Source organism: Pongo pygmaeus, chromosome 12, assembly GCF_028885625.2.
Source record: "Pongo pygmaeus isolate AG05252 chromosome 12, NHGRI_mPonPyg2-v2.0_pri, whole genome shotgun sequence".
Lineage (NCBI taxonomy): Eukaryota > Metazoa > Chordata > Mammalia > Primates > Hominidae > Pongo > Pongo pygmaeus.
The window spans coordinates 113,776,951-113,803,042 of record NC_072385.2 but is presented as its reverse complement, the minus strand read 5'-3'; the positions used below and the strand labels follow the sequence as shown (position 1 = coordinate 113,803,042).

Here is a 26,092-nt window from a genome sequence, read left to right as displayed (position 1 = left end):
CTTCATGTCTACACCAACTGGACACCCACTCTTTCAAACAGGCCATGCCCTCCTCATCTCTTAGGGGTCTCTTGGCTGGCTCAGTTGTCCCACCATTTCTCTCCTTATTCCTCATCCTCACAGACTTTCCCGTCATGTTGATGATGACATAATAACCAGCAGACAAAACATCTTTGTTGATAGAAGTTTGAAGTCATTTCATTACAGCATCTCCTAAGACATTCCATTCAGGGACGTGCCTGCCAGGCTGCTGGAAATGCCTGCCTTTTATGGCCTGCTTGGTTTGGTCACTTGTAACTTCTGCACATGATAGGCCCTGGGCTCCCTCTACCCTAGGGCAACCCCATAGAGACCTGAAAATCCTGTTCACGACTCGCCCTACCCGAATCTTGTCTTCCCAGCCCCTTGAATGAGTCCGTGTGTGGCTTGGTCTCTCTCATCACTGCAGGTTAAACTGCCATGTAATTGATTTTTTTTCCAGGCAATTGAACACATATCAGTAGGCACCTAACTCATCTCTTTTAACCACTTGGATTAAGAAAAATCTTTCCAAAACATGATATATTCTTCTCTACCTCTTGAAATAAATGAAAGCAGACATAATGTGCTTTTTCTTGGGGCCTGTACATAATAATAGTTTTTTTGAGCTACTGTAAAGTGTTTTTAATAACTCAAATAACTTCATAATCACTGTGGGGAAAAAACAGAAAACACAGATATGTAGAAAGGAAAAAGAAGGGCATCCCTTGATATCTTACCAGCTGGAGGCAATGACTAATAACTTTTTGTTGTATAACTTTCTGGGCTTTTTCCTAAGCAAACACAGTTCCCCAGTTTGGGGTGCAAATGTAATCCCTCTTATTTATTCAATAATTGCTTGAGCTCCCATAGGCCCATATTAGCAGGAAGTCACGCCTCTTTACCCCTTCTTACCCCTTATTCCTCACCCACTCCCCCAAGGAAATTGGGGCCAAACTCGATCCTACAGGTAATTCCGATTGCAAATGGCAATCAGAGAGAAACTGGTGAGTCAGGAGGTCCTGATTTCCATTATTTCTTGCACAGCACCATGTGTCTCTAAAGAAAACGGTCTTGCAAAGTCTGATGAGATCCTGCCTCACTGGTCCTGACCCTTATGTGGTCCACAGAGGTGTGCCAACCTTGGGCTCCAAGGCCACTGCTCTTGTAAGCTCACACTTCCAAGGTTAGCCGGGCTCCCAAATAGCGCACAGCCCGGTAGAGCTGAGCCCAGGAGGGCTTCTTTCCTCAGCCACACTCCATGCCCCAGGAATATGGAGGCCCTGGGGTTGAGCCTGGTCACCAATTCTGACCCCCCTTTCTTCCTGGTGCCATCCCCTTGGGGGCCGTGGGGATTCTATTGCTGGGGCACTTCATCTCAAACTTCATCAGGAAAATTCCAACTTTAACATGGAAAAGGTCTTTGTCTTCATCCCTTTCTTCCCAGATGTTCCTTGGTCCCAAGCAAATTATCTCCCTGCTCTTCCATGTAGGGACTAGGGGGTCCTGCACTCCTCAGGCCACCCAGGAACCAGTTCCCCCTTGCCCCACTAGCCTAACGTGTGAATAGCTAAGAGGGACCACTCAAAGGACAGTTTCCTGAACAAAGAAGACCTGTTCTTAACCAGCTGGATAAAGAAGGAGCTGATGGCAACTTTTATTAAAAAGAAAGAAAAGTTCCGAACCAGGAAACTTGCCATTCACCCATTCGCCAGATGACAACATTGAGATTACTCACTTCTTGAAAGAGCCCAGCCTCTAGCACTGGAGATTTATCACAAAGCATTTCCTCCTTGCACTGGGCATTCCTCTCTTGCTAGGAGGAACTGAGACTTCCCTTCCCCAGTCCCAGCCCTGAGGCCATGCAGCCTAGGGGTGGCTGGATTGAGCACTGCTTACTGGGTTCAGGCCAGAGACTGCCACATTTTGTCCTCTGCTGCCTGGGTTAGGGAGACCTCTCCCTGTCAACTCAGGGGCATGGCAGGAGCGGGGTTGGAACAGTCTCTGCAGTCAGTTCCCTCCTGGACCACCGACACCGGTAATGCAAGGGGTGGGTAGTTTGGTCTGTGCTTATGTGTTGACGTTGTGAGATCATTTGAGAGAATTAAATATATTTTCCCAGATGGAAAGAAAAGGAAAAGGAAGGGGCTGTTGAGCGTGGGAGCTGTTCATTCTCCTCTCCAGCTTCTCTCCTTTCCCGCCATCCCACCCCAGCTGTGGACCTGTGTTTGGCATTAGGGCACTCCTCTGTGCTTTGCTGGATTCTGATAGGGAGCACAGCCTGGTGTGGGGGTGGGAGGACGGATGGTCTGCATCTTCCCTTCCCTGTTCCAGTCCTTAGGCCAGTGTTTTCTGCACTGGGGGTTCAGGGGACATTGAAGGTGCCAGTCCAAATGCCAGTCAACACTGTGGGCAGGCCTGGCCAACACCGTCTGTGGATGCCAGGCTGTGGGAAGAGGAGCACCCATGCTCAGAGATGGCCCACTCTCACTGGGCTCACAGCCAAACACACCCAGTTTTCTGGCCTCAGGCTGGGTGGGACAAGTGTATATCTTACCTGACAAGCTCTGTGAGCCTGACAAATAGAGGGAAAAAGCCACGACAGCAGCACTTCCCAGTGATCCGGAAGCTGGAGGAGGAGCAAGAGGACACAGGGTCTCTCCAAGAGGCAGAAGTGGGGGGGAGTGGCCTGGACATTGTAGAGCTGGGACAGCCAAGTCCCAGGGCAAGGGCACCAGAGGACATGGAGGAGTCCTTCGCTTGGGCCTCTCCAGAGAGGCTGCCTGGAGTTTTCACAGTTCACAAATGAGCAAAGGAAATTGTCCATGCGAACAGCCCTTAGGGGATCTCCCAGAGAGGTGTCTCGGGTGCTAGGGGAAGCCCAAACACCCCACTTCAGTTTTCACGTAGGAGGAGGAGAAGGCAATGTCTTATCTTGAAGCAGCCGCTGCCCAGCAAGTACATGATTTTTATTTAAATTGAAGGTTTATTTGGAGTGGGCTTGGGGGAGTACTTCTCATGCACGCACTTTTTCAGTCTCCTCATTTCCCCAGCCCAATCCTCCCCACATTCCTCTGCCTTCCCGCCTCCCATTTTATTAGGTGTCAGTGGTCTGCTCCAAACCTTCAGTAGCTCCCATTTGTGATGAGGTGAAGTCCAAATCCCATAGCCTGCGTTCAAGTTCTTCCATGGTTAGGGTGGACATACACCCCACTTTGTCTTGGATGATCTAGTTTATATCTGCTGTCTTGGCATAATGATTCACAGCACCCTGCTTCATGCAAAAATGTATCCCAGTTTGGAGAATAAATGATGTGGTCCACCTGTGTACAGTCCACTCCCAACCTCATGCTCCAGGCTAATGGCCAACTGTCTCTCTTGAATCCTCCGAGTCAGTGGTTTTGAACTCTGGTTGCTCATTAGAATCACCTGGGGAGCTTTTAATAAATATCACTACTTAGACTCACCCCAAAAACAGGTCAAATAAAACAGAATCTCTAGGGGCAGGACCCAGCCTTTGGTAATTTTTTAAGCACCCAGGTGACTCTGATGTGCAGACAGGGTGGAAAACAACTGACCTCAGTAAAACAGGTGTCCTGGAACTCTGTCCCTGAGCCCATCTCACACATTTCTGTCCCTGGTTTTTGGTAACTTGTTCCCATTGTCTATCTGCCATTTAACTTTTTCTTTTCCTGTGTGTGTGGTCTTTCATTCATTCTTTAAATCCTACCCAAGCTGCTAAGCCCAGCTCCAGTGCTGCCTCCTCCTACATCTTTCCTGACCTCTGAGCCAGAAAGGGTCTTCCTTTCTACCCACTACTGCCCTTTTCCCTCCCCCACTATTGTATGTCATCTATGATCCACGCCATGTTTTGCCTTCTTCACAGTCTATGAGCTCCATGGCATGGGTCATGTCTGATTCATCTCTGGAGACCCCAGGGCCCAGACCCAACTTACAGTAAAGCCTCTCACACCTGAGTGAGTGACTATCACTGCTGGTCCTGAACTTGGGCAGCGCCATCCACCCCGACACTGGGCACCAGCACATGCTGCCTCTGCAAGTTAAGTTTCTTTTCCTGTGTGCGGGCTTTCATTCATTCATTCACTCATTCATTCTGCTTTGTGCCAGGTGCCGTGATCTCCATCCCCTCTTCTTGATTTCCTGTACTATTGGAGAACTGTCCTTTCTCTCTCATGTCCATCCCCTGGACAGCCCTGCAGACTGTCTTGCATATAAATGGTACCCAGTATTGATTGATAATCAACTGACGAATGGATAAACAAAAGTGGTATGTCCTTACAATGAAATATTATTCAGCCATGAAAAGGAAATGAAGTACTGATACATGCTACAATATGAATAACCCTAAAAACATTATTCTAAGTGAAAGAAGCCAGGAACAAAAGACCATAAATTGTATGCTATCATTTATATGCAAAGTACAGAATAGACAAATCCATAGAGACAAAAAGTAGATTAGTGGTTGCCAAGGGCTAGAAGAAGGGGGAAATTAAGACTAACTTTTGTTCTGTTTTGAGACAGAGTCTCGCTCTGTCACCCAGGCTGGAGTGCAGTGGCCTGATCTTGGATCACTGCAACCTCCGCCTCCCAGGTTCAAGCAATTCTCCTGCCTCAGCCCCCTGAGTAGCTGGGATTACAGGTGTGTGCCACCATGCCTGGCTAATTTTTTTTTTTTTTGTATTTTTAGTAGAGACAGGGTTTCACCATGTTGGTCAGGCTGGTCTCAAACTCCTGACCTCAAGTGATCCACCCACCTCAGCCTCCCAAATTGTTGGGATTATAGGCGTGAGCCACGGCTCCTGGCCAGGACTAACTGTTAATAGACACAGGTTTTCTTTTGGAGAGGACAGAAATGTTCTGGAATTGGGTAGTAGTGATGGTTGCACAACCTTGTGACTATACTAAAAACCACGATTGTGCACTTAAGTGGTGAATTTGATGGCATTTGAATTATATCGTAATTAAAAAGAAATATTGATTGATGGATTTTTCTTTCTATACTCATATGTTCTCAAACCTTAAACTTTTATTCTTATTCACAGGAATCAACTGATATTACTGCTGAAAACATTGGTTTCTGGGCTTCACCTTGGAGCTTCAGATACAGCAGATTGGGGCAGTGCCCAGGAATCTGCATTTGATTGTTGTATTCTAAGTGCCATTTCCCTGTTCCCCAAAGGCTTGGGTCAGAGAATTTCTGAGCCAACCTCAGAACCTCAGAAGACAAATAAAATTCTTTAACCTATTATTTCAGAAAAAAAAAAGCTGAAGATTTCAAACACAACCAAAACTTTGTTTTTAGTCTGCTTCTTATTAAAAACAGACTGGGACCCAAAGAAACCCCATTGGGGTAGGTAATGAAGTAATCATGATCATAATAAAAGAACAGAATGGAAAAACTGCCTGGCCTGGAGCAAACCACAAAAAAAATTGTCTTCTGCCTCCAGTGCTCAACTGAGCCATTCACATGAAAATATCCCACTAGCCACATCGAGAGCTTAATTTGGGGGCAGGGGAACTAGACATTAGTAAACCGCCACTCACTGCCCCCTATACAAATACATACTTACAGACACCCACTCCTACACACTCAAAATTCGAAGCTCTGGTATGTGCTCCATGATTAGGGCTTTCTTTGGGGTTACAAGGAAGCAGAGTTGTAAATCGGTATTAGAATGTGATCAAAAGGAATGTCTGTATGCAATTATTTTGTTTTGAGACCAGTGTTCAGAGGCACCGACTTTAAAGTGCTGGCTTGGTCACGTGGTGGCCTCTCACACACATGGGCGCATATGATTTTGGTCCCCACAAAAGAAGGAAGACAAAGGCCTGGGTTTTCTCATTGTTGCTTCTTTGTTTCAGGATGGAGTCTCACCCCAACAGCTCAAAGGACCCTCTCCCCCATCTCCCCTGGCTGTCCATTCCCTAACTGTTACAAGAGGAAGTCTTGCTAATATAACCTCTTGCCCCGGAAAGTAGCAGTTACTGTAATTTGAGAACAGAGATCCCTTGCTTAACAGAAATTCACTTAACAAAACTTCAAATTAAAGAAGAGGTCAGTGAAAGGAAATAACATTTGTGAGGCATGTCTACTGAGTTCTGGGTAGTGTGCTGGGCAATTTCACATAGATTTTTGCATTTCATTCAATGAGTCATCACAACCACCCCAAAGTCGAGGTATTATTATCTCCCGTATTATACCAAAGAATCTGAGGCTCAGAGTGGTTATGTAACTTGCACATGGTCACAAGGTTAGGAAGTAGCAAACCAAGTAAAAGATCTCCTCAAAGCAACATCACAGAAAAAAAAATGTTGAGGAATTCGGGTGTCCTATGAATCCATCTTGTGGTGGCTGGCTTGCCCAGGCTGCTGCCATCTGTTACACATCCGCACGAGAAAGCAAAACTCAGTCCGTCAGATAACATCTGAGAGCAGTCAGTGCTTTGTCAAGCCCAGCAAGCCACCGTTCACCAGTGGGCATAAAACCAAAGCATTATGTTTGGGAACAGAACTGTTAATACAGACGCGTTCTAGTGATTGCATTATCAGCACCCTAAGTCACAAGGCTCTGGTCTGGGTCCCTGTTTACCCAGCTTCATTTGTAGTTGCCTTTCCCTTCCTCTCTGGGCTCCAGCCAAATAGAACCTGGCTGTCCCTCGGGGCCACCATGTTCCTTCCTGTCTCAGACCCTTGGCTATTGCTCTCCCTCTAATTGTCCTTCCCACCGCGTCTCTTCTCAGCACCACTCAGTAACTTTCATTAGAAGGAGGCTCCATGGGGCAGGGATTTTGTCTGGCTGGTTCAACATAGTATCCCCATAGCTGGAACACAGTTAACACTCAATAAATATCTGTCGAGAGGATGAATGAATGAATGGATATTTCAGACTTCAGTTCATACCTTGCTTCCTCAGTTCAGCCCTCTCTGGGCCATGTCCTCCTTGTGAAACGCTCCTACTCCTTATCTACTTATTTCTTTATTTTAAATGTACATACATGTATGTATGTGTGATTATTTGTCTGATGCCTGACCCAAGACTATAAGCTCCATGAGGGCAAGGACTATTCCTGTTTGCTCACCTTGATGCTCTCAAGAATGGCCTTATTATGGTGTGCAATAAGTGTGGGTGGAATGAATAAATGGCCAAGCAAGTCTTAGAGAGGTCAATTTCTTCTGAGCTATTTTCATAATAAAGTACTTAGAGGAACTGAGAAAAAAAAAATGGGTCAGGAATCCACAGATGAGGAAGGCACTTCAAGTCAGTAGGTAGTTTAGCCACATTCCTGGTGCTTTAGGGCCACTGGAGCTTACAGTGGGGATAAAGAGGGGCCAGTGGTGGTGTGCCTGGGTTTCTACCACTGTGCTGCAGTCTCACTTCCATTCTTTTTGTCACATGAATGGGACTTACTTAAATGTGGCGTCTCATGATTCATCTTCTGTTTGATAGTGTAGCATTGTTAATATGCACATCTTACTGAGATTTCATCCAATATTTACCCTTTTCTGTGTGCATAACATGTTAAGATCTTCTATATCCTCAAGTATGATTTTTTTAAAGTCATGTCTAGATGGCCAATTGTTTCTTCTCCAAAAGAACACATTCCTGATTTTAAAATGAAAATCAGTGGGGAAATGAGATTCACTTAAAAGTCCATTGCCTTGTAGCCATTTTTGATGGAATACACATGCTCTGTTAAGTGAAGGGACACTCCGTGAGGTTAATTTGATTTACTGCTCATACATTTCCTAAAGCATAGGGTGACAGGCAGAAGATGTGGGCTACGAAAGTCTGGAGGGATGTGTAAAATCTTCTTGGGAGCCAAAGGCTGTTTCTTTTTCGTGGCTTGGTTTGCAGGGACTGCCTGGCAGATCTCAATGTAAACCTCAGCTGCATGGGGCAAGCTTAAAACCTGGACATGTGGAGGCCAGAGACAGGGCTGGGACAAGCTGCCAACTGACAAATGAATTCCCCACAGACCACCCTGCCACTTCCTATTTGCTGGCAAAAGTTTTGTCATCTGTGCCCACACATGGACTGTCTTGGGCATGGGCAGACTGATTGGCATAGGAGGTAGCCTGAGTCCTCTGAGGCCCCAAATATTCCAGAATTCCTGAAAATGGGCAAAGCCCACAGGAGCCCAAAGCATGCAGAATGCAGGGTGCAGGGGCTGGAGGCTGATGCCTGCTGAGAACCGAGACAGCCAGTCTTCCAACTCCCACGCACTCCTAGAGCCAGATGTCATTTTCACCTCTATTTTGGTGCTAGCTGGGGGAGGGGATGTCTTTGAAAACAAGGTAATTTTTTTTTTTTTTTTTATAATCTGCCCTAGTAAGCTGGGTGGGTCCTGATGCATAGCGGGGAGAAAGACTAACAATAAATCCCCTCACTCTGTGTGTGCGTGTTGGGTGGGGGGTTGGGGGTGGGGGTCAGAGGTAAAATATACATTACATAAAATATATCACTTTAATTATTTTTAAGTGTACAATTCAGCGTCATTAAGTACATCTACAAGTTGTGCAACCATCCTCCTATCCACTTCCAGAACATTTTCATCATACCAAACTGAAACCCTATGCCCATTAAACAATAACTCCTCCCAGCCCCTGGTAACCTTATTCTACTTTCTGTCTCTATGAATTTGACTATTCCAGGGACCTCATGTAAGTGAAATCATACCATCTTTGTCCTCTTATGTTCCGCTTATTTAATTCAGCATCTTATTTAAAAGTTCATCTACGTTGTAACTTGTGTTTTAAGAAAGAATTTTATTTTATTCAATATAAGAAAGAATTTTATTTCTTTCTAAGGCTGAATAGTATTCTATTATATATATATATATATATACACACACACACATCACATTTTGTTTATCTGTTCATCTGTGATGAACATTTGGGTTGTTCTACATTTTAGCTATTATGAATAGTGCTGCAATGAGCACTGATGTACACGCACCTGTTTGAATCACAACTTTCACTTCTTTTGCGTGTATAACTAGGAGTTGAATTGCTGGATCATATGGCAATCCTATGTGTCAATTCTTGAGGAATTACCAAATTATTTTCCACAGTGAGAGCACCATTTTAAATTCCTATCAACAATGCACGAGGGTTCTAACTTCTATACCTGTTCACCAACACTAGTTATTTCTTTTTTTAAAAAATAATAGCCATTCTAATGAAGTGAAGTGATAGCTCATTGTGGTTTTGATTTGTATTTCCTTAATGACTTATTATGTTGAGCATCTTTTCATGTGCTTATTGCCATCTGTATATCTTCTTTGGATAAATGTCTAGTCAAGCCATTTGACCGTTTTTGAATTGAGGTGTTTGTGTTTGTTTTTGTTTTTGAGACAGTCTCTCTCTGTTGCCCAGGCTGGAGTGCAGTAGCACAATCTTGGCTCACAGCAAACTCTGCCTCCTGAGTTAAATCGATTCTCGTGCCTCAGCGTCCTGAGTAGCTGAGATTGCAGGTGTGTGTCACCACGCCCAGCTAATTTTTGTGTTTTTAGTAGAGATGGGCCTTCGCCATGATGGCCAGGCTGATATCAAATTCCTGGCCTCAAGCAATCCACCTGCCTCGGCCTTCCAAAGTGCTGGGATTCCAGGTGTGAGCCACTATGCCCAGCAATGTGGTTTTTTTTGTTGTTGTTGTTGAGTTGTAGGAGTCCTTTGTATGTTCTGAATATTAATTTCTATCAGATACATGATTTGCAAATGTCTTCTTTCATTCTGTGGGTTGTTTTTTCACTCTCCTGGTAGTGTCCTTTGATGCAGTTTCCTTGTTCTTGTATATAATACTTCCCAGTTTACAAAATACTTACAAGTATTTGCTTTATTTTTAATGTCACAAGCAATTCATGAATATAGACCCCTCACTAAATTAAAATTTTTTTTCAAGCAATACAGTTAAGCTAAAGTCAACTTTAAGCTCCATTCGCAAATCCCAGCATGATCCCATGAGATAAGGCCTTATCAGTTTGGTATTTATTCATCCAGATCTTTCCTCATACATCTGCATGAATTTCCTTCATTCAACAAATACTTATTGAATGTCTACTATAAGCGAGGCATTGCCATAGGCCCTGTGGACACAGAGGTAGCAACACAGACAAGGTCCTTACCCTGATGGAATTTACATTCTAGTTGGGGAGAGGAGGATGCATGCAACAGTAAATAAGAAAATCTAGATTGTGAAAAGCATTGCTAAGGAAATAAACAGGATGATACGATACAATGATCTGTGGGGGAGGGGAGAGAAGGCCATGCTGGGGAGGAGACATTTGAACTGAGATCTAAAGCCGTCCATCCAGCTGAAGACCTGGAGGAAGAGCGTTCAGACAGAGGTAACAGCAGGGCAGGAACAAACTTGTCCTGTATGAAGGCACAAAGAATCCTGGAATGCCTGGCCAGCAGTGGTCACAAGAGGAGAATGAGAGTGAGATCGGAGTGCTGGAGACCAGGGAAGGTGATATGGTTTGGATCTGTATTCCACCCAAATTTCATGTTCAATTGTAATCCCCAATATTGGAGGTGGGGCCTGCTGGAAAGTGATTGGATCATGGGGACAGATTCCCCCCTTGGTACTGTGTCACAATAATGAACAGATACTGAATGAGTGCTGATGAGATCTGATTGTTTAAAAGTGTGTGGCACTTTCCCCCCCCTCTTCCTTCTGCTCTGGCCACGAGAAGTGTTGGCTCCTCCTTCACCTTTTGCTGTGATTGTAAGTTTCCTGCAGCCTCCCCAGAAGCAGAAGCCACTATACTTCCAGTACAACCTGTGGAACTGTGAGACAATTAAACCTCTTTGTAAATTACACAGTCTCAGGCATTTCTTTATAGCAGTGCAAGAATGAATGAATACAGAAGGCATTTGGGTTTTATTTTAAGAGCAATTAGAAGATGTTAGAGCCAGATGCAGTGGCTCATGCTTATAATCCCAACACTTTGGGAGGCCAAGGTGGGAGGATTGCTAGAGGCTGGGAGTTTGTGATCAGCCTGGGCAATATAGCCAGACCCCATCTCTACAAAAAGAGAATTTTAAAAAATTAGCCAGGCATGGTGGTGCACACCTGTAACCCCAGCTACTCAGAAGGCTGAGACGGGAGGATCACTTGAGCCCAGAAGTTTGAGGCTTCAGTGAGCTATGATTGCACCATTGCACTCCAGCCTGGACAACAGAGCAAGAAGCCTGGGAGGTTGAGGCTGCAGTGAGCCATGATCCCACCACTGCACTCCAGCCTGAGCAACAGAGTGAGACCCCATCTCCGAAAAAAAAAAAGATTAGAGGATTTTTAGCAAGAGAATGAATGTGAATGACTTGTATTTTTAGAATATTCCTAGGATTTCCACGTAGAGACGAGTTTGGAGAATGTTGAAGATATTCAAAGTAGGGTGGGGACGGCTTGAATTAGGGCAGCAAGAGTGAAGGGAGAAGTGAATGACTTCAAATTGAACTTTGGGGTCTTGTGATGGTTGTGATGAAAGGGTAAAGGAAATAAAGGGACCGATAATGATTCTTGGGTTTTTGACTAGAGCAGTTGAGTGGGGCGGTACTGTTGCCCAGTTTAGAGAAGACATGGGCGGAGTAAGAAAGGGCAGCCCTGAAACAGAGGGTTCTGTTTTGGACCTGTTACGTTTGTGATGTCTGGGTGAGATGTCAGAGAGTTGAGATATATGAGTTTGGAGTCTCAGAAAGAGATGGGATGTGATATAGAACAGTGGGAGTCCTCATGATATTTCACGATCATCCAGGAAGGAAATACGGCTACAGAAGGACATTCAGTATAGCCCAGGACACACCAACATTTAGAGGTTGGGAAGAGCAGGAGGAGCCAGCAGAGGACCTTGATAAGGGATGGCCAGAGAAGTGGGGTGAAGAGGCTGAAGAGAGTGAAAAATCATAACATCCAAGAAGAAAATTCTTTTTTTTCTTTTTTTTTGAAACTTAAAAATCCCTCAAACATTGTTTATTATACAAGTGAATCCTGATCCTTGTGATGAGCTTATTGCTAGGATTTCTTTCTCTCTTTCTTCTCTTTCTTTGTTTCTTTCTTTCTCTCTCTCTTCTTTCTTTCTCTCTTTCTTTCTTTCTTTCTTCCTTTTCTTTCAAAACGGAGTCTCACTCTCTTGCCCAGGCTGGAATGCAATAGCATGATCTTGGCTCACTGCAACCTCCACCTCCCAGGTTCAAGTGATTCTTCCACCTCAGCCTCCCAGGTAGCTGGGATTACAGGCACCCGCCATCATGCTCAGCTAATTTTTGTAGTTTTGTAGAGACAGGGTTTCACCATGTTGGCCAGGCTGGTCTCGAGCTCCTGACCTCAGGTGATCCGCCTGCCTCAGTCTCCCAAAGTGCTGGGATTACAGGCGTGCACCACTGCACCTGGCCTATTGGTAGGATTTCTAGTAGCGAGCACAGGCACCAAAGCTTCCAAACTTTTTGGACTCACAGCGAAGGAGGCCAGCTACCAGCAAGGTCTGGTCATTCTGGATGAGGATGTCTTTGATATCCTTCTTGGAAGCCTCATCCATATATTTCTGGTAATAGGCCACCAGGACTTTGGAGATGGACTGATGGACAGCACAAATCTGGGCCGCATGACTACCACCCTTCACATGAACACAAATGTTCACACCAGCAAATCGCTCTTTGCCCAGAGCAGAAGTGGTTCCAGCAGCTTGTATTGTAGTGTATGCAGCTCGATCATCTCCAGGTGCCACCCAGTCACCCTTGATGAGGCCATTGCTGTGTTTGCCAGGCACCACAACTGTGGCCCTTTTCTTGCATCCAAAGACCTGGGCATACTGCAGTGGGCCCTTGGACAGCATGGCTACAGGCATACATTAGCGATCCTCACTGCACGGTGCTGCAACCAGAAAAGGAAGAAAATTATTTCAAAAAGGAAATACATTTGTGTGTGTTTGCAATCTTCCATGATACTTTTTTAAATGAGGCAGTGGACACCTGTGTCAGTTGCTGCTGAGAGTTGAATTAAGCGAGGCAAGAGAAATGTACATTTGCATTTTGCAGTGTAGAGCCCATCTTGACAAGAGCAGTTTCAGTAGAGTGGTGGAGACAGAAGGGAGCTGGAATGGGCGTGAGTGGCTTAACATGATAATAATAGCTGAACTTATATAAAACTTACCATGTGCCAGACACTCATGTAAGTGCTTTACATATGTTAATCTGTGCAACAGCCCTTTGAGGTAGGTACAATTATTATCCTGTTTTACAGATAAGGAACAGATCTTTAAGTAATTTGTCCAAGATCACACACATTAGGAAATGACAAAACTGGAATTTGAACCCAGACAAAACTGGTTGATCTGGCTGCAGGGAATAGAAGCAACCCTTTTGAGAAGTCTTGTTATAAATAAAGAGTGTATTAATTAAGATAAGGCCAGATGTTATAACAAATAAACCACCAAAATCTAGGTAGCTTAACTAAATAGAAGTTTATTTCTTTCTCTTTTAAATTCCAATCAGTGATAGGAGTGGGAGAAGTGAGGATAGAGCTCTGCTCCATACAGTCATTCAGGGATCCAAGCACTTACCTTATGGCCTAGACATCTTCTTCAACACACGGCACCCTTAGTTGCCCTAGGTGTCAACATCAACCTGGCAGAAGAGGAAAGAGAATGTGGAGGATCGTGTAGAAGAATTTTATGGGCCATGCCTGGAAGTTGCATACACCACTTCTGCCCACATTCTGTTATCCAGACCTCAGTCACATGTTCCCATGAGTATGCAAAAGGAGCCGGGAAGTGTGGTCCCTGGCTGGGCAGCCACTGCCAGCAGCAGCACTACACTGTGCAAAGAGGCCATGGATTTTTGGTGGACAGTTTTCTGTCTGCCCCAGTGAGCAAAGACATAGTGAGAAAGGTATGTGTGAAAGGAGATTTGTTTTTGAATATGGGAAATACTGGAGCATGTTTGTGCACTGACAAGAATGACAGAGTAGGGAGGGAGAATCTAATGATGTGGGAGAGAGAGGATAATTGCAGGAGCAAAGTCCTCAGCAAGGTGATAGCAGATGAAGGGATTGTCCTTTGAAAGGAGCAGGAGGGAGGTTAAGAGGTTGGCAGGGTGAGGGAAAATTGATGTTGGCACATATTCAAGGAGGATTGGCGATTTCATCGTGGGAGGCACAGTTGTCCCTGGCTGAGGGCTTCTGAGTTTTTTTGGTTGAAGTGTTAAGAAAGGTCATCAGCTGGATGTGACGTGGGGAGAGGATGTGGGAGATGGGAAGAGAGAGAATGTACAAAATAATCATCTTAGACAGAGAAAAGAAACTTAGTAGAGAAACATTTTAGAATTACCAGGTTGTGTTGCATGACCATTTGAGGTTTGTGGTTATGCATATAAAATGAAAATTACCTCCGGAAATTGTGTGTGTGTGTGTGTGTGTGTGTGTGTGTGTGCTTACATTAATGGTGTCTATCATTCTCTGTGTATTATTTAGCAACTTGCTGTCTCTTTCCTAAGTGTTGTACGTTCAGTATTCCACAGAATGGATGCACCAGAGTTTATTCAGCCATTCCCCAGTGATGACAGCTAAGTCATTTCCAGTTCTTTACTAGGAAAGCTGCAGCAAGGATTCTTTGCCTGCTGCCTCGTGCACACATGACTGTTTCTCCAGAGGTACACCAAGAAGTAGATTTGCTGGATCATAAGGGAAATAGAAGTTTTAATAGATTCTATCAAATTGCCCTCCAAAGTGACTTTACCAATTGATACTCCCATCAGCAGAATATGAGACTACTGCCCACATCTTCATCTGCCCTACATTCAATCAAACTTACTATTTTGCTTGTCTGGTAGAATAAAAAATGTTTTTTCATTATTTTAATTTACATTTCCTTTATTATCAGAGATATTGCAGCTTCCCATAGATTTTTGGCCATTTGAATCTCTTGTGATTTTTCCTTTCATATTCTTTTCCTGTTTTCTTGAGCATTGTTTACTTTTTCATATTGACTTATAGAAGATTTTTACATATTTTGAATATTATTTGTATATTGTAATTATTACAATATTTTTAGTTGGTTGCTAGTTTTCAATTTTGTTGATGGCGTCTTTTTTTTTTTTCTTTTTTTTAAGAGACAGAGTCTCACTCTGTCACCCAGGCTGGATTACAGTAGTGCAATCATAGCTTACTGTAGCCTTAAACTCCTGGGCTCAAGTGATCCTCCTGCCTCAGCCTCTCAAGTAGCTGAAACCACACATGTGCACCACCACACCTGGCTATTTTTTTTTTTTTTTTTTTTTTGTGGAGACAGGGTCTCACTGTATTGACCAGGCTGGTCTCCAACTCCCGGGCTCAAGCAATCCTCCCCGCTTGGCTTCCTAAATTGCTGGGATCACAGGTGTGAGCCACTGCACTGGGTTATGTTGTGGTATCCTTTGATGTTGTTAAATTTATTGATATCTTCCTTAATACTTTTATATTAAGTGCCTTATTGCACAAGCTTTCCCTATCACTAATTCATAAAAATAATATCCTATATTTTCTTCTAATTCTTTTGTAGTTTTTTAAATTAAAGTTTTAATTTTGAGATAATTGTAGATTCACATGCAGTTGTAAGAAGTAATACAGGAAGATTCATGTTCCCTTAATCCAGTTTCCCCCAGTGGTAACATCTTGGAATATCACAACTAGGACACTGATATTGGACTTGACGTTGATACAGTCAAGATACAGAATGATTTCCCCACCACAAAGAGCCCTTGTGTTGCCCTTTTAGAACCACACCCACTTCTCTTTCCCCCACTCCTTTGCCCACTGCCATTCCCTCTTTAACTCTGGCAACCACTAGTCTGCTCTCCATTTCTATAATTTTGTCATTTCAAGAATGTTATATAAATAGAATCAACTGTATGGGACCTTTTGAGATTGACTTTTTTTCAGCCAACATAATGCCCTGAAGATTCATTCAGGTGGTTTTGTGTATTCATAGCTTGTTCCCTTTTATTGCTGAGAAGTAATCCATGGTGTGCTTGCACTCCATTTGCTTAACCATTCATTCATTGAAGGATATCTGGGTTGTTTCCAGTTTGCAGATATTTTTGTACAAGCTTTTGTGTGAACATAAGTTTTCACTTCCCTGGGATAAACATTGAAAAGTACAATTGTTAAGACTTGTGATAGTTGCACACCTAGTTTTTTAAGAAACTTCCAAATGATTTTCCAGTGGCTATGCCATTTTACATTCCCATCTGCAAAGTATAGGTGATCCAATTTCTTCATATCCTGGTCAGCATTTGATGTTGTCACTATTTTTTATTTCAGCCATTTTGATAGATGTGTGGTAATATCTCATGTGGTTGTCTTGGCACTTTCCTAATGGCTAAGGATGTTGACCATCTTTTCATGTGCTTATAACCAGGAGTACCAGGAGTACACTCTCTTTGGCTAAATGTCTGTTCGTGTCTTTTGCCCATTTTTGAATTTGATTCTTTGTTTTTTATTGTTCAGTTTTGAGAGAAATGTATGTATTCTAGGCAGCAGTCCTTTGTGTTTTGCAAATATCTTCTTCCAATCTTTAGATTGTCTTTTTATTCTCTGTACAGGGTCTTTCACAAAGCAAAAGTTTCCAGTTTTGATGAAGCCTGATTTATTGATGTTTCCTTTTATGGATAATACTTTTGGTGTCAAGGCTGAAAACACTGTCTAGCCCAAAACCACAAAAATGTTTCTCCCATGTATTTTCTTCCTAAAAGTTTTGTAGTTTTAGGTTTCACATTTATGTTTCTGATTCATTTTGAGTTAATTTTTGTATACAGCCTGGAGTCTAGGTCAAGGTTCACTTTTTTACCTATGGATGTTCAGTGGTTCCAGGACCATTTGTTTACAAGGCTGTCCTTCATCCATTGGATTGCGTTTGCATCTTTTTCAAAACTCAGTTGGGCATATCTGTATAAGTCTATTTCTGGATTTTCCATCCTTTCCCATTGATTTATGCTTCCATCCCTCCACCAATATCACACAGTCCTAATTATCATAGCTATATAACATCTTGGAATTGGGTAGACTAATTCCCACTTAGTTCTTCTTTTTCAAAAAAAAAAAAAGTATATATATTATTTACTTCATATGCTTTCTCTATCACAAAACCACAAAAACAATCTCCTACATTTTATCCTAATTCTTTTGCAGTTTAAAAAGATATATTTCATTCTTTAAGTAACCTGGAGTTTATTATTACGACTGGTGTGAAGTAGAAATTAAAGTTGATTTTCATTTTTTGCAGTCGTTTCTCCTAAAATTTTTAATTGAGTGTTTTGTCATTCATCTGAAATACCAACTGTATCATACACTAAGTTTCTACATATTCGAGGGTCTGTTTGTGCACTCACTATCCTATTCCTTTGGTCTATTTGTCTATTTATTCCTATATTATTTTTAATTCTATAACTTCATAATATGTTCTGTTAAAGTAAATTAAAATGGAGATCAGACCTGAAGAATCCCTACACAGACAAAAGCCGTTAGGATAAGCGACCTTAACCTTGCTTGATTTGTAAACATGAGTGAAACTTAACCTGGGCCATTTCTTATAAATACTTTTTTTTTTTTTTGAGACAGGGTCTTGCTCTGTTGCCCAGCCTGGAGTATAGTAGTGCCATCTTGACTCACTGCAGCCTCGATCTCATGGGTTCAAGCAATCATCCTGCCTCAGCCTCCTGAAGTGCTGGGATTAGAGGTGTGAGCCACTATACCTGGTTCCAAATGCCTATGTTAAAAGAAAAATAGAATTTAAGCTCAGCTAATCAGAAGCAGCCAATAAACTTATATAACTGGGAACAGTTTCCAACAGGATAAGCCAGAGAAGGCAAGTATGTAACTACAACCAATCAAATTTTTTTTTGCTTTACTTCCCTTTTCATCCTATAAAAGCCTCCCTCTTGTAGTCCCTCAATGAAGCTTCCCGACCACTTCTGGTTTGGAACCCAATTCATAAATCCCTGTCTGCTCAAATAAACTTATTAACATTTTGTTGTGCCTCAATTTACCTTTTTAATACTTTTTTTTTTTGACAGAATCTTGCTCTGTCACCCAGGCTGGAGTGCATGGTGGCATCTCGGGTCACTGCAGCCTCCACCTCCTGGGTTTAAGTGATTCTTGTACCTCAGCCTCCTGAGTAGCTGGGATTACAGGTGCACACCACCACACCCGGCTAATTTTTTGTATTTCTTGTAGAGACAGGGTTTTGCTATGTTGGCCAGGCTGGCCTCAAACTCCTGGCCTCAAGTGATCTGCCCACCTCGGCCTCCCAAAGTGCTGGGATTACAGGTGGGGGCCACAATGCCTGGCCACAGTTTTAATAGTTTTGATATCTGGCAGGATAAGTTCCCCTTTACTGTTCTTCCCTTTCAAAAGTCTTTTCTTATGCATTTTTTCCATGTGAATATTAATCATCATCTGTCTATTTTAATGAAGAATTCCAGTGAGATGGTTGTTGGGATTGTGCCAAATTTATAGATAATTTTATAAGGGATATTTTTATAATATTGAAATTTCCCAGTGTAGTAGAATATATATCTCCCTTTATTTAAGTCTTCTTTTATGTCCATCATTAAGTTTTAGAGTTTTCTTTGTAAGTTTCTTGCATTTCTTTTTAGGACCGGTACTAAATATTTTGTGAATTTTAATTGTGCTGTACAGAGGATTTTGTTAACATATAATATCAAGTTGGTCACTATCATATAGGAACACACCCTTTCACATAGCTGTTCACATGAGATACTCAGGAACCCTCTGTGGTAAGCAATGTTTGAACCATCTTATGGAAGAAGAGACTGAAGCTCAGAGAAGGAAGCCTGGGGCCAAATGCAGGTCCCCCCGGTCCAAGTGCCAGGCACAGAAAGCTTCCACTCCAGGGAAGGCTCTCAAACGTGCAGACAGTGGAGCTGCAGGGTCTCCCTTTGGCTTACAGCGTGTGGACCCAGCAGACAGTTTCTGGCCTCCCAGCGAGGCTCCAAGAAGACCTAACTACAGCCCCATTTTCCCCGCTGCTTCATTTTTGTCTGTCACAGGCAAGGTCTGCCTTTCTCTTCAGGGGGACAAGTGCCTGGCTCTGTGACCAAGGCAGAGCCCAACTTGGTAAATGGATGCTATGGTCATTAAAATATTAGAGGGTCATTAAACCATGGGTTTGGTGATGGGGGTCAGGTGGCTGAGCATTCCCTGAGGACAAGGTGAGAGATTAGTATGGAGGAGACTGGTTAGAACCAAATTCCTGGCTTGGGCAGCAAAGGGGTTCAGGAATGAAGGAGACCAGCCCTCAGGTTCCAGGGCGAATAATGACACTCTCTACAGGGAGGCAGGCCACAGAGCACGAATTGAGGGGTCTGGCCAGTGGTTTGGGAGGCACATGAGGTGGGGTGCGAAGTGGGATGGTCTGGGAGCCTGAGGAGCAAGAGAGCTGTAGATCACATCTGTGGGTTGGAAGTGAGCTAGGGGAGCTTATCGTGTGTGTGATCCTTAGCTTCTCTGTTTATTTCCTTGCTTATCTCACTCAGGATTCATCATGGTGTCAGTAAAAGACCTAGCCTGTGTGAGGAGGCCAAGTGAGGCAGGATGGGTACCCTGGGGCCAGCATCTTGCAGAGGTGTCAGTGGGAAGCAGGATGAGTTCCTCAGAAAGAAGGAGACTCACGGCTGGAATCCCACCTCCTCTTCTTTGCCTGAAATACTTATTTCGATTGCACCATGCAAATTCAGGGTTTGGTACTAATGAAGATTATTTAGCTTCTTAGCTCTGTGATCATAGCTATTTTCCCATTGCAAAATAGGGATAATAATTCTACCAAGTTCCCCAAATTGTAGAACGCTCATCACTGGAGATTTGGGGTGGTATGATAGATTATTTTATGTAGTACGTGGCCATACCTTTAAACAATGATAAATAACATAGTGAGAAATACATCTCTTTTTTCTTTTCCCCCAAATTTGCCTGATGACATAAGGAGAAAGTCTCCTCCTCAGAATGCCTCAACCTCAAAAAGGGCATCCAAAAGGCAATACAATGATAACATCGTACTGAATTTTGCAGATATTCATGACAAGTGATAATGAATATAAAACTTCCTTTAAAGGTAAGTGGGTTTGGGCTCGGCGCGGTGGCTCATGCCTGTAATCCCAGCACTTTGGGAGGCCAAGGCAGGCAGATCACTTGAGATCAGGAGTTGGAGACCAGCCTGGCCAATGTGGTGAAACCTTGTCTATACTAAAAATACAAAAATTAGCTGGGCGTGGTGGTACGTGCCTGTAATCCCAGCTACTCGGGAGGCTGAGGCACGAGAATTGCTTGAACCCAGAAGGCGGAGGTACAGTGAGCCAACGTTGCACCACTGCACTCCAGCCTGGGTAACAGAGTGAGACTCCGTCTAAAAACAAACAAACAAACAAAAAAGTTAGTGAATTTAAGCTTTTCTAAAGGTAACTGATATAAAAGAAAACTGATTTAAAGAAAAGAAATAAGAAATTGTACAGGTGGTGTGCAAAAGACAACGCAGAAATCTTAAATGTGGTAAGCAAAGGATCCAAGTTTGGGGTTCAGGGTAGTGGTGTGGGGAGGTGTAAATGGAAATAACACACTCAAAGGCTCAGCCCAGTACCTGGAACATAGAAAGGGCTCCCTCAATGCATGACAATAACTGTCATTCCCTTCAAGTGAAGCTCGCCAGATTCAGCAAATAAAATCAGTGCACTCCCAGTTTAATTTGAATTTCAGATAAACAATAGGATTTTTTGAGTATAAGTATGTCCCATGCAATATTGGGAACATATTCATCCTAAAAAAGTATTTATTATTTAATTAAAATTTAAATGGAACTGAGTGACCTGTGTTTTATCAGGCAACCCTACTTCTCATGCCTTCCCTAGAATGCGGGAGAATTGGACATGGCTTAGAGACCCTAGGATGTCACCCGGGATGCCTATCCCCCACCAGAGACTTGGGCAGAAGATGGTCAGGGGTTGTGAAAGTTCCCGAGGAGGCCAGAGCATGCTGAGGGCATCCTCCAGCCGGGACATTAGACACCCCTGCTCTCCCCACAACCCTGGCTCTGCCACTTGACTCTCCAGTTTCCTGTGTCCTGTCTTCCGCCTGGCTGTGATGGGGAGGGGACCAGAGTGGCCCGGGAGTGAAGTGTATCACAGACAGAGAGGAGCTAGGAACACTCAGGAATTCGCTACGTGATGTTGAAGGCTTTCCACAGGGACATGGGCCCAGAGACACTCAGTGGAAGAGGTTTTACGAATATCAGGCTGAACCTGGCCCTCCTCTCCACCTCCCTCCCCGTCTGCACTGAGCCAGCCAAGGAAACCTCTTCCATCCATAGAAGCGCGGGAGCTTGGCCAGCAAATGGGACTCAGGCTTTGTCACTTTTCCTTTCATTACTCTCCCTGGCCATGCTGAGCAGGGGTCCTCTGCCAGGCCACAGCGACAGATGTCCTGGTCCTTCTCAAGGATCCATCCCCACATACTCACACACACCACACTCACAGCACACACACCACAGACACACCACACTCACCACACACTCGCACCACACACACCACACTCACAACACACACAACACACTCACCACCCACACACCACACTCAACAAACACACACCGCACACACACCATACACACACACCACACTCACCAAACACACACCACACACACACCACACACACACCATACTCACACACCACCCTCACCACACACAACCACATACACACCACACACACCACACACCACACTCACCAAACACACACCCCACACACACCACACTCACACCACACACAACCACATATACACCACACACACCACACACCACACATACACACCACACACCACACATATACACCACACACAGCACACTCACACCGCACACATCACACTCACACTGCACACACCACACTCAACACACATACCACGCTCACCACACACTCACACCACACACCACACTCACAACACACACACCACACACACCACACTCATGCCACACTCACAACACACACACCACACTCACCACACACACCACACATACACACCACACACACCACACTCACAACACACACACCTCACTCACCACACTCACCACACATACCACACTCACACCACACACGTACCACATACCACACTCACCACACACACATCACACTCACCACACCCTCCCACCACATACACACCACATTCACAACACACACTCATACCATACTCACAACATTGACATCACGCACAGCACACTCACCACGCACTTGCACCATAAACACACCAGACTTACAACACAACACACACCACACTTACCACACACAACACACACTCGTACTATACTCACAACACACACTGACACCTTACACATACCACACTCACCACACACAACACATGAAACAACACACACCCACACCACAGACATGCCACACAACACACAGCACACACTCATATCACACTCAGTACACACAACTCACACCATACTTACCACACTCACAACACACAACACACACTCATTCTATACTCAACATATACTGACACCACACACACACCATACTCACTACACACTCACATCACATACACACCACACACGACACACTCACATCACACACTCATACCACACTACCACACAATACACACAACACACAATACACACTCACACGACACACCACATACATATACCATAGTCACCATACTCGCACCACACACAAACTCAAGCACACATCACACACATCACACACACCACACATTCATACTACACTCATACAAAACACACAGCACACTCAAACCATACCCACACCACACACACCACACTCAATACATGCACCACATTCATACCACACTCACAACACACAACACACTCATACCACACTCACAACACACAACACACACACCACACTCATACCATACTCACAACACACAACACACTCATACCTCCCTTACAAGATGGATTCACAACACACAACACACACTCACAACACACCACATACAACACAGACATGACACACACCCACACTCACCACACACCACACACTCATAACACACACACCATACACATACACAGCACACACATACACACGTGTATCCACATTCACACCACACACACCACACAATCATACACACACACCACACCACAGACACACATATACTACACCCCACATACCCACACCATACACACACACCACATTCGCATACAACACACACACTCCGCACATATGCACCACATATATACACACTCACAAAACACACACACACACACACATTGTTAGCTGCAGCAAAGCATGACTGACCCCTTCCACTTGCTAACTCAGCTCTTTTCAGGGGATGGGGATCTTCAGCCCAAGACTTCAAGCAGTGCTCCCTGTCTCTGAGCTGAGAGGCCAAGCAGGAGGATGTGGTCATAACTGCACCGGCCTGTGTGCTCAGCTCCCCTCCCCCGCCCCAGGCCACTGTGTCTCCGTGATCTACGGTAGAACCCACTTAAACTCTCCCCATCTCCTGGGGGCTGACCCTGTCTGCCAAGGACATCTTGAGGGAGCAGGGTTTAAGTGAGATGCACTCTCATTTAAATTAGACAGCAGGAGCCTGTCACAATCTCAAGGGAGAAAGACCTCAAAAATCTGTGGATGCTCATGTCTGGAAAAGGGCGACTGTGGTTCATACCAAACCAAGAAGAAAGAGATTCATGAGCCCAGCCTGCCCCACGGCATTGATCAGCCCCGTTACTCACATCCACAGAGCAGGGTGACACAGCCACTGTCTAATGCTTACTCATACACTGCCTTCTAGCCTGGGTGTCTGGTGTGTGTGTGTGTGTCCTTCCTGGATAAACTGAAATCCCTCTACAGCAAAGAGACCTCTCCTTCCTCAGTGGCCTCATGGAGATACAATAGGTGCATAATAATTACTGCCTGCCCTGCTCAGAGCTTCTGAGCATTCCAATTCCAACGTGTGTGTGTGTGTGTGTGTATGTGTGTGTGTACAAGGAAGTCTAGCTCCCATATCTGCTCTTAATGGTGTTACAATTTTTTTTTTTTTTTGAGACAGAGCCTTGCTTTGTCACCCAGGCTGGAGTGCAGTGGTGTAATCATAACTCATTACAGCCCCATACTCCTAGGCTCAAGCAATGCTCCACCTCAGCCTTGCAAGCAGCTGGGACTACAGGCGTGCGCCACCACACCTGGCCAGTGTTACTACCACTGCACACCTTCCTCTCAGTCCTCCAAGCACATACAGAGAGCCCTGAAGTGACCACAGACAGTGGTCATGTCTCCCAGCCCATTGGAAGCCTCAGCAGAAGGAGGTCCCTTGTGGCTCCTCCACTCCATTCCTCTCACCTCCTTGTCCCCAGATATCCTCACAGGGACCCATTCTTGAGATCACAGGGGAGCAAGCCTCCCCCTCAGGCCTCCCTCTGTATCCAGGCGTGGCCACTCAGGCCTTCTGCTCCTCTTCTTCAGGCCCTGCCTTGGCTGTTATGTCCTATCCATCCTCTCTCTGACTGTGCGCAGAGAACGAGGGAGTCTGACTTCAGATTTCACAGACAGAAGATATCCCAGGAATGTGTCCATCACATCGCCAAGCCAGCCCCTGTCAGCACAAGGCCAGCATGGAATGAGGCTGAGTCTCTCTCTCTTCACCTGGAGTCCAGTACCCATCCGTGGCCATCGCTGTGTGCCAAGGATATAGGGGTTGGCCAGGCCCAGAAAAGGGGATGTGGGCAGTGTGGGAAGAAAGAAAAAAAGCCCTCCAAATACCTGAAGATGGGCACAGTGGGCTCCACGAGCCAGCCACAGCTCACCTTGCCATCTTTACCTTTCCCAACTCGGTGGGTAGGGTGGGGGTGCCCTGAGCACTGCACAGGAGGGAGGGCGCTGCAGGGCCACCGCAGCTGTGACCAGCATTTGGCTGAGAGATAAACCCTCCCCAGCCAAGAATGCCTCCCCTGGAGCCTCCTCTCCCTGAAAGCTTAGTGGCAATTCTAGCAACACAGGGGTCAGGCAGTGCTGGACCGGGGCGAACTAACAGAGCCTCCTCCGTGAGAGCCGTTTCCCCGAATACCTCCTTGAACAAAGGCCTGAGATAGCTGTCCGCCGGTCCACATACCTGTGGAACACCACCCTCCTTGCTCTCATGCTTTCTCTCGGACTCAAAGGCCCCAGAGAGAAGCCCCATTCAGGCAGCTCAGCCTGCATCTCTGCTGCAGGGCACTGGGCCACACCTGCCGCCCCATGATGTGGTCCCGACTCCAGAGCACGGGGCTTCAGAGTCCTCCCTGCATGGCGTGGATAGTTCTGAGGGATGGCTGTGACACGCAGCACGAGGCCACCCTGCTTCGCATCGGGGAGCTCTGACATCAGGGGCCAAGACATCTTTTTGAGATGAGTGGGGGACACGGAAGAGACGTTTGGACGTTAGAGTTGTGGTCTCCAAAGTGGGGACTGACCCAGCTGCTGGGCCTCCCTCCAGCATCCCAGCCCTGGGTGGACAGGCTGCTTTTATGATGATAGTTAACTTTTTATAGATATTCCTCCTGCAGCAAGTTAAATTGCATCTGCTCGGGCAGACATCCAGGCCAAGGGCAGGCAGATGGAGCAGCCGGGCCCCGAGGCTCTGGCGGGCAGGCCTTCCTGATGTAAAGCTCTGTGTCTGATAGGAAATCCAGGCTGGAGTGTGGGCACAGGGCAGCTTGGGTTGCTTCCTAAGGGTCTAAGAGCCTCAGACAAGTCGTCCTTTTCTTCTGCAGCCTCTTCGTGTGGCTCTGAGTTCTGCACCTGGGCAAACTTCCTTGTGGGAGAAGTCATGAGTGGGTAGAACGTGTAGTCAGAGCTATTTGACCAGCCAGGGAGGGGGGCCTCAGCCAGTCAGCTGTGATGGGGCAGGGGATCGGAGCCTCGCCCGGTTGGTGGGCAAGGATCTGGCCCTGAGGAGCAGGGCCCCAGAAGTGGGACCCTTATCCCACAGGACTGGCAGCACTGGGCAAGTTATTGCCACAGGGATTTGGCCATGGAATATGGGATACAAACCAAAACAGGGACCACCCCCAAACTCAGCCTGAGGCA

General features: G+C 45.1%; 1 protein-coding gene across 1 annotated transcript; it reads right to left on the bottom strand.

The window, feature by feature from the left end:
* Window positions 1-12,446: 12,446 nt before the first annotated feature.
* On the bottom strand, window positions 12,447-13,640 carry LOC129030464 (small ribosomal subunit protein uS9-like). The gene is made up of 3 exons (XM_054475792.2): window positions 13,599-13,640; window positions 12,773-12,910; window positions 12,447-12,721 (listed from the first exon to the last, which is right to left on the bottom strand). The coding sequence occupies exons 2-3, from the start codon at window positions 12,882-12,884 to the stop codon at window positions 12,447-12,449; spliced, it is 387 nt and encodes a 128-aa protein (XP_054331767.2). The 5' UTR covers window positions 12,885-12,910; window positions 13,599-13,640.
* Window positions 13,641-26,092: the final 12,452 nt, after the last annotated feature.